The sequence below is a fragment of the Micropterus dolomieu genome, linkage group LG09, assembly GCF_021292245.1.
Source record: "Micropterus dolomieu isolate WLL.071019.BEF.003 ecotype Adirondacks linkage group LG09, ASM2129224v1, whole genome shotgun sequence".
Taxonomy (NCBI): domain Eukaryota; kingdom Metazoa; phylum Chordata; class Actinopteri; order Centrarchiformes; family Centrarchidae; genus Micropterus; species Micropterus dolomieu.
This window is the reverse complement of record NC_060158.1, coordinates 7,763,544-7,775,518: the sequence shown is the minus strand read 5'-3', so window position 1 is coordinate 7,775,518 and position 11,975 is coordinate 7,763,544. Positions and strand designations below refer to the sequence as shown.

The 11,975-nt window shown below is 40.2% G+C and overlaps 1 protein-coding gene and 1 long non-coding RNA gene across 2 annotated transcripts; both read right to left on the bottom strand.

Annotated features, from left to right (window-relative positions):
• On the bottom strand, positions 1–1,131 carry LOC123975993. The gene is made up of 3 exons (XR_006826202.1): positions 1,047–1,131; positions 800–867; positions 1–190 (listed from the first exon to the last, which is right to left on the bottom strand). It is a non-coding gene; the product is annotated as an uncharacterized LOC123975993 (long non-coding RNA).
• Positions 1,132–10,568: 9,437 nt separating this feature from the next.
• LOC123977186 (transmembrane protein 74) lies at positions 10,569–11,360 on the bottom strand. Its single transcript, XM_046059741.1, has one exon. It carries the CDS (start codon positions 11,358–11,360, stop codon positions 10,569–10,571), a length of 792 nt encoding a protein of 263 aa, XP_045915697.1.
• Between the last annotated feature and the right edge of the window lie 615 nt (positions 11,361–11,975).

Sequence of the window (11,975 nt, the reverse complement as noted above, 5' to 3'; positions counted from 1 at the left end):
AGCTAATTATCCCGATAAACATGACAAAAATCATCCTGGAGAATATGCAAAGGATAAATATATCTTGACTGGGTTGAAATAACAAATATATGTACTTGCAATTATTCTGCAGGAAGATGCACAGGGCAGAAACCTGGGACTGAATGAGGTCTGTGAAGTTCCCCGCTCGGTATGCAGGCTCATTATTTTTCTGTGTAAAGGAGGAGAAACAAAGGGTAGTGTTTGTAAGCACATGTATTTTTCCATCACATGCCTTGTGTTTGTTCATGATGCAGTTGTGAATCATCAGTTTGATCTGGTTTGAATGACAGGAGGCATAATGCGCCCTGGAGAACAGATGGGGTCGGGTGTACAAGCTGTACAAGAACAAAGAATCGTTGTTGTTTTTTTTATGGATTTGCAGCCTGAAATGTTTCATCAGGACTTCTACTCTAAAGCACATGTCTTCATTAAAGGAGACTGCCATCTCTGCCTGCACTGAGCCGCAATAAAACATAAATATACATATTTAAAGATGAGAAGTGTTTGAAATGTGCACATCATTACAATGTGTACTTAGTCATTTGTATTTGCTTCAGGTTAAAAACCAATATATCACTTTAGAGATTACCAAAGAGATTTTAATGAAATAAAAACTATCACATATTATGTTGTCTCCAGCACAGAAATGTTGTCACGACGAGTCACTGACAAGCTCATGAGTCACTTGACAGCCTGTGAAAATCATATAGTATTTTCGAGTACTACTTTAACGTCGGTTCACCTGAATAACAACCCCCCCCCCCATTTTCTCACTTACCTCTTATGATATCTTGCGGTGATGATTGTCATGGTTTTATCTGAAATATCTGCCAGCAACCCAATGCACTGGAGGTGAAAGGAATTTCAATTAAAAACATTTATAAAAACCAACAGCAACGTCTTGTTTCAAAATCACTTTAGATTATCCACAAAACACACTGACAACAGTTTATTCAGTAGAAAGTGTTTCTTATGAAAACAGTGAGACTTAATGCTGTGACCAGCACAATTTAAATTGTATTTACCTCCATTGTACTGTGGTGGAGACAGAAACCTCAGAGATTTCTTAATATCTGCCATGGTGGATGAACTATTCAGATCATTTACTGAAGTAAATGTATTTTAATAATACACTGTGAAAATACTCCATGACAAGTAAAAGTGTCAAAAGTAAAAGGATTTGATGCCCCTGTGAGTGTTACAAATTAGCAAATTTTCCAAAAATGTCATAGAGAAAAAAAAATCAGGTGACGTAGTCACTGTAGGCGGCCTTCCTACTAAACCCCCAGGAAGAGCACCGCGCTTTGGGCCAACTTGACATTGTGGCCAAACTGTGTAATTACAACTTAACTATTACAAAAATACTTTCCCCCCATAAACTTACATTATGAATGAAGCGTCTGTAAAACAGTGAATATCCACTGGATTTTTTCACAACCCCTGCAAAATGACATTGCAAAAGCTTAAAATGTGCAGACATGACACGCCAATGTCAAGCGCACTATTGATACACATCCCATTATATCAAGTTTGAATGGAACTACAATATGAAGCAATTACAAATACTTCTGGGTAGTTTACTTGTTTTAGCTGGCTAGATAGGGGTCCTCCTGACAATGCACTTTGAAAAGAAAGACATCAAAGCAATTGAGAAAAAGTACACTTTCAACTTCCAGTTGCATCAGATGACAAAAAAAGCCACAGCTGAGACATTGTAGCAATCCTCAGTCCGAAATATAAAAATATTGATTCTGATAGAGCAGCACAAAAAAATAGACACAATCAATGTTACAAAAAAACCCACTCTTGTAGTGTTTGATACTGAAAGATTGCACTCAATTGATTCACTCCAAATAAAGCCGTCCAAGGCCTTTGTCTGTGCCTGCTTCTCAGAAAGCCTCCACTGAGTCAGTCAACATGCAGGAGAGTGACGTCAAACCCTCCTGAAGATTTAGATTCAGTCTTAAAGGACAACTTAAATGGAATTAGTATTCTGTAGAAACCTTTTATGTTCTTGCTCAGGTACTATCTGTGCAGATATGAAAACCTGGCATGCAGGATAAATTGCAGCATAAATCAGAGACAAGGTAAGCAAAACTGTCCTGCTATAAGATTAATTTACCCTTCACGCCCCAAAGTACTGAAATATCTAGTCAGTGGAATTACAGACAGGCTACATCATTTTTTTTATCTCTGAGAAATGCTTGCAAATGCTCACATGTCCCATCTTAATGCATCTGTATTTGATTGATCAGTGTTTTTGAGACCAATTGCTCCGGCATAAACTACATCTGGAGATATCACAAACTTGTGAAAAACACTGGCCCTTCTTTAAACATTAACGTCCCACTTATTCTATCATTTTGATCCACAGTTTAATCAGTTATTTTCAACAGAATTTAAAAATATATATACACTTTTGATAGCACACTCCTCCACATTCATGAGTAGTCCATCTATTATAGCAGTATCCCTGAGGGTCTATGGACATTTTATGCTTCTGAGATTTTTTATGATTCTCCTCTTAAAAACCCAACTCTAACTAATACATGCAATCTTAACATTAGAATAAACCATCACCTAGACAATTATTCACAGTTTGAGGTACTGTATATACACTGTATTGCAGTAATTATTGAGTCACTTAATTCTCCACAATGGACGACCTTTCTAAAAGCACTCTCTTCATCTTTCAGGTTGAAAGTTCATTTTTGACCTTGGAAACAGGATTTCTTCTTCAGCAGATGGAGTTCGCTTAGTTGTCATGGAAATAAATCAGTCGTCATCAAGTTGTCATTATGTTTCATACTTAAGTCACTTATAGCAACTGAGCTGTCTCTGCAGAGAGAGAGCCTAACACTAACCTCGAGATGTGACTGAAAGCTGCAGAAAAAGCAAGTTAATGGACTTTGAGATAACTTTGACTTTGAGATTTTTCCTAAATCACTGTGGTATAAGTGGAAATGTGATATTCAATTGATTCTAATAGGATTCCAATAGGACATCCAGTAAAAAACAAACATTTTCATACTATAGCTTTTATATGAGAACCAGAAACAGGTTATTACGGTCAACAATATTCAACACAGTGAAAAGTTAAATGAAAAGAGAGATGATTTGAAAACGTTTTTACAAATGCATGTTTTTTCCAAATCAATACATGTATAAATTTGCTCTGGTTTTTGGCTTATAGGGGTTATATGTATTTTTTTATTATTCAATGAATCACTTTTTTATTGCCTGTATGTGAAGGGGTTGTAACCTCACATAAAAATTATCCACTTCTCAGGTTTTTCTATATATGTATGCCTATTAAAAAAAAAACCCACACAGCAAAAACACCGCAATTAAAAAGAGTGAGTCTGATAAAATCAAAAAACGACCAACTCCCAGTATAACGCAGATTCCAACACAAACTCCACGTAAAGTCAGGGTTTTATGTGCTGGGGCGCCATCAGGCCAAACGAGAATCAGATCGACAGCATGTGAAACATATTGTGACTTTGTGCTTTAGTTGGCCCAAGTTAGATAACGTTGCTGTCAGTGTAACGTTATCAACCAGCATGGATTAGTTCATGGTCTGATAAAAATATTACTGTTGCAGTGGGAGTTTACCTGAATTTTCAGCATGTTATGTGAAACTGTCTCCCTGAGAGTTGGATGCTGTTTGCTCATGAGGTCGAACACACTTATGAGCACACACCTGTTTGCAAATTAAAAACTGCACTGCCAGTGGCCGCTGAAAACTACATAGAGCCCCTTTAATTATCGGTGAAATTGCACTAATATTTTAGGGAATAAAAACCCTAATTTTGTTCTAATGATAAGCCAGGAACATATTGTTCTACCACCATAAATCCTTGTAGCACCCTTGCTGCTACAATTGCAGTTTGTGATTATGAAATAAAAAATGATGACTGCTTTCACTTTAGAAGGCATAAATACACAGTGCTAAAATATTCAACGACAAATTCTGCGAGACTGTGTTGATTTTGGAGATCAGATTATATGTACCTATATGGGAGCCTGCTGGGTGTGGGTTGTAGGGCATGGTTGGTGGAAAGGGGGACATAGTCAACTAGAAGTGTTAGCTTTGTTTAAAAGCTGTTTTCTTGCACACTTAAAGGAATTCTGCTTTTTATTTCTAATGTTATTTTCTATGCATTTGTGTTTCTTTCACTTGAAGATGGCATGTACTGTGATTATGACACGTCTGCATGTATTGATTTGTGTTCTACTCATCTTCACATGTTCTGAATAAACATTAGAGGTGGACACTATGTATTAGGGAGGATGCATCGTTGGTGTGACTATGTACTTCAGCGGACCCAAAAGAGACGTTTCTCTTTGTTTTGATGCAAACAAAAGAAAAGTTTAGGGTAGGTTTTTGGTGGTTTTTCTTTTATTAAATGAATAAATAAATAAAACTCTGGCTGATTGGATTTTAACACATTTCTGTGTGATTAAGCCCAATATACATACACAGGGATACAACAGAGTCTGACATGATTCGGAGGGCTGCTTCATACCCTTAGGAAAACATCCTAAACCATTTTTACATTGTTATTTCTTTATTGTTCATTGCTTGTTCTCAATGCAAACAAAAACAGAAATGTTAACAGAAGATCAGGCTCTAATTCAACTCAGCACCCCTACAATTTCCCATACACCCAGAGAGGAGACTGACACTAGCAGATAAGCAAGTAAACAAGCAAATAAAATACAAAAAGTAAATCCGAGTACAATAAAAACAATGGCGAAGGTGAGTGACAGTTTTCTTTTCTTCTGAAGTCCTGGCTATGGTATAGTAGTCAGTATGCATTAAAAAAAATCTATGGATGAAAATGCTGTGCTACAGTGAAACGCCACTGTAAGTAGTCTATTCAGCATTCCAGATTCTAGCTTAATGTTTGATCGAAACAGAGTGCAGGATTGCAGAGGAAGTATTTTCTCTTCTTACATTTCTGAAGAGGAGGATATTTGACAGCAGACATACGGTGACAGCACCTGCCACGTCGACATAAATGAGGTGTGTAGTTCAAAAAGCATCTTTATATCGGGTGTAATAGAGGGAATGTGTCAATTTCCACACACGCCACTGCTGCCATTAGAGAGGCAAATCAAAAGAAGAGCATCTTTAACTCCCTTACACTGAGCCACCGTGGCACACAGGCATTTCTCCGTAGCAACAGGCTGACCCCGTTTCTATGGTTATGGTGTCCCTTCTGCATTTCTTCCAGGACAACGACGGCAAAAGGAAAATAATTTAAAAAAAAAAAAGGGACATGAGTATGTGGGCGCTGCTCAACCTACAGCAGGTGGTTCACTTAACCACCACAAACAAAAGAAGATACTGGCAGTTAATAAATAAGTTTGGAGTAGGATCAGTGAATTCCTGCACCTACAGTACAGTTCACATCTCCTCTCAATGGCGTAGTGAGTTATGAGGTTGTAGCAAGTTCAAGAAACATGATTCAGCTTTTGAACTGAAACTGATCGGTGAATACCTCCACATAGTTTACTTTTCTCTCCCTCCAGAGTGCCAAGTTAAGATGCAGCCTACAGGTATATCCGCATCAACAGCTTTCAGCTCTGAAAACCTCCTGAAAGACAGCTTGAAAGGGGGATGTCAGTTTGTGCAGGATTAGGGTTTTAAAACCTCTGAGCTGAATGAATAAAGCTGATAAATGATGTGGATGGTGATTTTATTCCCAACTTGTTTCTCTACTTCTCCTCCCTCTTTTCTCCTTTCTTAGCTGAAGCTCTGCTCGGTCCCTTCTTTCCTCCGAGCTGTGACTGCCTGCCGTTGCTATGCAACAATCGGAGTAACGAGAATCATTATTGAATAAGTCATTAACTTAAGGCAATAGTTCAAGAGAGGCATTTTAGACCTGGAGACATGATCTTACTCCTAATTCATCAAGCCAACGGAACAAAGTATTGTGTGATACCCAGAGAGGCTTTCTGTGCACTTGGTGCTCTGCCACTCAGTGTGATGAGTGGTTATGACAGCTGATGATAAGTGGCTGCCAGACGCTGATGTAAAGCACAGCCGCAAAGGCTTTTCTTCTTCCAGGTCCCCAGTGTCCAGAACCACACCCGAGCTCTTGACCCTGAGTGACCCCTTCAGCAATCCAATTCCATTTCCTGCTGCCAGCTGCCCTGAATGATTACTCTGACTAACTCCATTCATGGAACAGAGGGGGGAGAGGTGGGGGCTATGAGTGTGTGTATGTGCCAGCTGAGATGTGTGTCTGTGGAGGTGTGTTTTTGCAAGAGATGCACATTTTGTGCACAAGCACATGCATGTGTGTGGGATTCTGTTCAGTACCTTGGTAGTTTGTGTGTGGGAATGTGTGTATGTCGTTTTTTCATTACAGGTTTGATTTTGTGTCCGTGAGAGTCCCCTGGCAAAACAAACACAGACACCAATTAAAGCTGCTGCAGTGTTCCAGCCCCTTTACATCACTAATAATGTGTCTGTGGAAGAAACAAGCTGCTTTAACCCTTCTCATCCACACCTCAGCATTTTCAGCTTCATTACACACTGATAGCTGCCAAAAAAATGACAAAGTTCTGTGTTTGTGTTTTGTCTAAGCTTTTCTCACAGGGCGGGGCAGAGTTGGGAAAAGGTGATGTCAGCTTTTTCCATGCACAAATCAGATTTATATAAGAACAAATCAGAATCTGATAAGTTGTTGGATTGTTTGCTTACATTACCAGGGAAACGCCACTGTTCAAAACCTGATCAAACCACACCCACGTAGTCCTACCCGCTGCACCAGCAAGTCTAAACTTAACCTTAGCCTTAAAATTTAATTGTTTTATTGAAGATGTATGCTCCTTTTTGCAGGTTGCAAAACAAGAGGCACACCTCACTGCCTTTTTTGCAGCTTGCTACATTTTTAAAATTCATCCACTGTTGTGTCCCTGAGCAAGACACTTAACCCCTAGTTAACGATAATAAAGGAATTAGCTGATTCTGGTGGGACAGCAGTGATGCAATTGTAAGTCGCTTTGGATAAAAGTGAATAAATCTGTGCAGCAAGTTAGACAGCAGCTGACGCAAGAGCACTTACACTAACGTTACTGATGTCCGTGTGGGTTAACTAGTAAATTAAAGCTAAACTCAACTCCAGTTTTACTAGCGGCTAACCCTCTATCTGTGAACAAGACACAGCAAACCAGCTAATAAGTGATCACTTACTAGTCCGCAGCAACAGGAAGAAGGCCAGCTTGGCATCTGTCCTGCATCTTTTCAGCTCTTTTAGCTCACACAAACAAGTAGAGCCAGTCTAATATTTACTCTTGTCTGGTTAATGCTCATCACTCTATCTTTTGTTCTTCCTCACCTCCTCCCACAAAGTCTTCTTCAGTCTCTTTACAGCCTCTGACATGATACCCATACCGAGGATACAGAGAAAACTTCTTCCAATGAACTTACATTGTAAATTATATACTTCTTGCTTCTTGTTACAGCTTGCTTGATGAAGAGTTGTGTTGGTGCCATAAAGCATCACGCTGTTGTTATGATAAATGTATTGCCCAGGATTCCATTGAGTAGAGCAGTAGATGGCGCAGAGCACAGAGTGGCAATGACAGACGCCATTCATCTAATTACAAGTCAGTGTACCATCAAAATGATTTTAAAGCTGTTACTTTAAGATAAAATTACTACATAATGTTGCTTTAAGAGTCAGTATTTACACCTACTGTTTCCTGGCAACAGACTACACATTACTAAAGCCTTCACAAGCTGAGATTTTTACAAAAAAATTAAAATTTTAATGGTGCAACACGATTTGGTAAATAACTAGTTCTAAACTATTTAATATTTACTGAGAACTTATACACACATATTTAGTCATGGATTTATGAATAGCTGGTGTAACCAAGCAGTTTGCAACTATTATAATAATAATAAAATCAGAAAATAAACCTTGAGCTACATTATGTTGTTAAAAAGTCATTATTTTATTTCCAGAGCCATTGTGTTGGCTCTAATTTTCACAGACAATGTGATGTCGAAATTAAAAAATTTCAGCACAGTTACAGACAAATCTCCAAGTATCGAACTACTCGGCAGTAAATGTCAAGTGTTGGTGTTAATCCCTTAGAAGTGAAGAGTAACATTTTCTCTCTAGACTGGATCATTTTTAATTAACGTCAACTGGGAGAAATCTATTTAACTGAACAAGAGCTGGAACGACTGGTATCCCCACAGACTATATGGCCTCAGTAGGCCAGAGGGCATTGCAGGTGGTGTTCCCACAATGCAACAAGCTCACAGCTGCTCTGTGGTGGCTGTTAAAATCTGGGATATCACCTACAGAAGCAGTCGAGTCAGGTGGAGGAGAAGTGGGGAATTCTAAACACTTCATCACTTATTCTATCACATTAAATGAGGACATATTAGCATTAGAAATCAACTTAATATTTCATTAAAAGGTCAGCTGATTCCACCTATTTAATTATATTAACGAGATGGGAGTGAGCGAAGGTCGTGTGGAGGATAATGTGATCCTGCTGGTCATAAGCACTTCCAATTACAGAGGCTGCATAGCACAGCTTTCTGCACACCGTAAGCAGGGGATACAATTGTTCATTCGCAGCATCTTCTGTCAGAGCAGGCTATCCATTACTTCCTTCCCCTTCAATGCAATGTAACATTTCACTTCAGTATTGCAGCTGGAGTGGTTTGGTTTTACTTAAGCGGACGGGCTTGATTGAGGCAGTTTTTAAAAATGCTCTGTTTTTTTTTCCCTCACTGATTCACACGGCTCCCACGAGCAATCAAGTAACACCAATTACCAGGAGAGCTTTCCCCCAGGGGTTTGTTGATTCTCTCTCTGTATGCTTTTGAACATCTGCAGTCAAAACCCCCAAGTGTATGGTCGGGTAAACTGAGCTTCCCCCGACATCGGTGCTCAACCACAAAATCTAATTACACCTCCTGTGGTATTACTATTTGCGTTTCAACAAATCTGTGCACATGCAACATCACCTCAGCATGTCACAATTACATTAAACAGAATTTCTTTGGAGTTCAACGCTGATTCATGCAATTGATGTTTTTGTAAACCAGAACTGCACAGCTTCGTTAGTTGCAAGTCAGTGAAGTGCTGTTTCTGACAAGGTGGAAAATGGAGGCAGCAACATTGACAGTACTCCTGGTCCAGGTTTGATTTCCCTTGCAGCTACAGCATAAACACACGCCCTCGATATACAAGTCTGCGCCGGCATGTAGACATGAATTCACCAAAATAGCAGCATCATTAGAAGATGTGATGCAGTGGTAAACAAAAAGGTGTTTGAGATCATCATAAGGCAAACCACCATCCACCAATGTAAACAAAATATATATTTCAGAAAGCATAATTCCTGTTTTATCTTTAAAACCATTTTTTCTAATGAGTTGGTACAGCTCATAATCATATAGAGATTCGAATCTTAATTTACCACTAACATGCCTTGGTTGCTGTAGTTGTTCCTCTTGTCCATTCTGACTGTGAAGAGATCCCTTACAACGCATGTCAAAGTTTATCTGAAGTTAATATGATGGTTTCATAGTCTGAGTTACTGAATTCAAGTTGATATCTGTAGAGAGATAGAAAAATTTGTCTTTTCAGTATAAAATTTCCTCCTTGTGTTTTCCCAGACAGTGTTTCCTTGTGGAGCTGCAGTCAATGGATAATAACACAAAGAGGGAAGTTTGTACTAAAAAGACTGTAACTTTAAAAATAACCACTTAAGCTATATGAAAAATGCTACGTTCAGACCGACTTCAGCCATGCATGAAAAAAAACACAGCCTCATTCATTTAAACGAGGCCAGTCTGGTGACACAGGGTTTTCAAACTAAATATCTAAACCTGGTTCAACGCAATGTCATTCGGTAAGCTCACATTTGTGGTAGATTAATAGATTATGTAATGAGAATGCTACATTTGTATCAAATATATAAATGTTGTAGTTTTAAAATCCTGTTTAAGAACATTATAAACCTCTGTGGAGGTTTGGCATCTGGTTATTCATTAAACTTATGGATCTGTTACTCAGTCTGGACTTCCTGGATTGTATTTTATTGTCTCACCTGTCCCTGAAGCAACATGACTCCACCAATTCTGCCCTGGGTCTTTTATTGTTCAGAACTCTTGCAAATCCAACTGCTAAACCATCACAGTAGCTTCAGCTGAACACATTTTAACTCAAAAAGAGGGCTGTGAATTTTGTCCCCAACCACTTACAATGGAATAGGAATTGATCTCTTCCGGGCCAGTATGGAGTTACAGTAAACAAAACTCTTTCAGGGTACGTAAGGGCATGTGAGTATTGTATTAGGCCTAAGACAGACTTAAAAAAATGTGAACCTAACCTTTAAAAAGGATCTAGGCATATATCAACCAAAAGCGAAGCCTCAGCTGCTGGAAATTAAAAAATAAAAAAAGTCATTAAACCCTAAACTACTGCATCCCCGATTATAGGACAGCACTGGTAGGATTTCCAAAACACTTTTCTGAGTCTTTTCTGCTTGTCCTGGCCATAAATTCAGCTCAGCACTTCTAAATCCTCATCACCCACTGACAGATGTGAGCAGGAATCCCGAGTCGGGCTGGAGCCTGCCCTCAAATTGATCGAGCCATACAACTTTGCTGCATGTTTGGAATAGGCAAAGGCTTTCCTCCTCATCATCTCCCCTTTCCACATAGAGATCATGAGCAGCGTGGAGAGCAGCACGCCCCCGAGGGTGAGCAGGCACAGTCCCGCTATGACACACCGGTCCAGATGGGCCCCCACCCTGGCTTTCTCCCTCTCCAGCCGCTCCATCTCCCGGGCGGGCACGCTGTCTGGGTCCACGCGGACGTCCCTGGGGACCGTATAGGAAATGGCAACCAAAGAGATGCCAGTCACCAGGCACGTCACGGCGATGATAAAGCCGTAATCCACAGACTTTTCCGAGCTCTCAGAGGAGAGGTCGTCGTCGGACAGCAGGTAAAGTTCCGGGATGTCCTCCTCCTCCTCCACCACCTCCTCTTCCTCCTCGTACAGTTCACTTGAGGAGCTCTGGCTCAGTCTGCAGGTTTGTGGACTTCCTATCAACTGGACATCATCATCAGAATTTTCTTCATCTTTGTGCTTGCAGGTGAAAGATGTTTCTGTTTCCAACCCCATCCACGCAGCTCTCCGGGTCTCTGTCCATGGTGCTGAACCCGCTCCTCCGCCGGGATGAAGTGACTTTCCGCCGCTGCAGCTGCTCTCGTTGATGCTTTGCTCATTTAAAACCACGGAGGTGTCTCTCGGATCAGGCTGATCAAAGTAAAACAACTCGAGATCTGCCATTTGAACAAGGGCTGGGTTTCCTGATCTGTCAAGCCCATGCGTCCATCTCTGTCAGTAAAACATGTAACAAGGGAGAGAAAACCATAAGATGTTTAAACTACCTGAGATTACTTTGTTTTTTGTTGCATGCTTGGTCGTTGCAAGCTACTTGCACCTGAAGTATTTGCACAAGCAAAAATCTACTCGCATCTCTCTCTCGGGTGCACCGCAAGCATTTTAAAGTACAGCTAAGCAAGTCTTGAATGAATTCCCATGACAATATGCAATGCCATAAAGCCATGTATACTGCCGAGTAACACTTTTGTCTTTTTCTGGCTTCTGCAAGCTCTCAAATCGCTGTTCCAAATCACTTAGTATCCATGCAACGCGCTAATAAATCTAATTGCACATAATGTGTTTCAATAATCGGTTATTAAGCAACAAAGCAACAAAATGCGGTTTGCTGAGTACCTCTCTCCCCGTCTGTGGCTGCTCGCATCCCCAGCTGCTTCTGCTCCCTGGTCAATTAGAGGGAAAGGTTTGGCAGACCCCTCCCACGGACTGAGCTCGGGCAGACCGCCTTATAATGCTTATTACCGAGCCAACTTCAGTGTTCCCCGGCACTTGCACACTAAT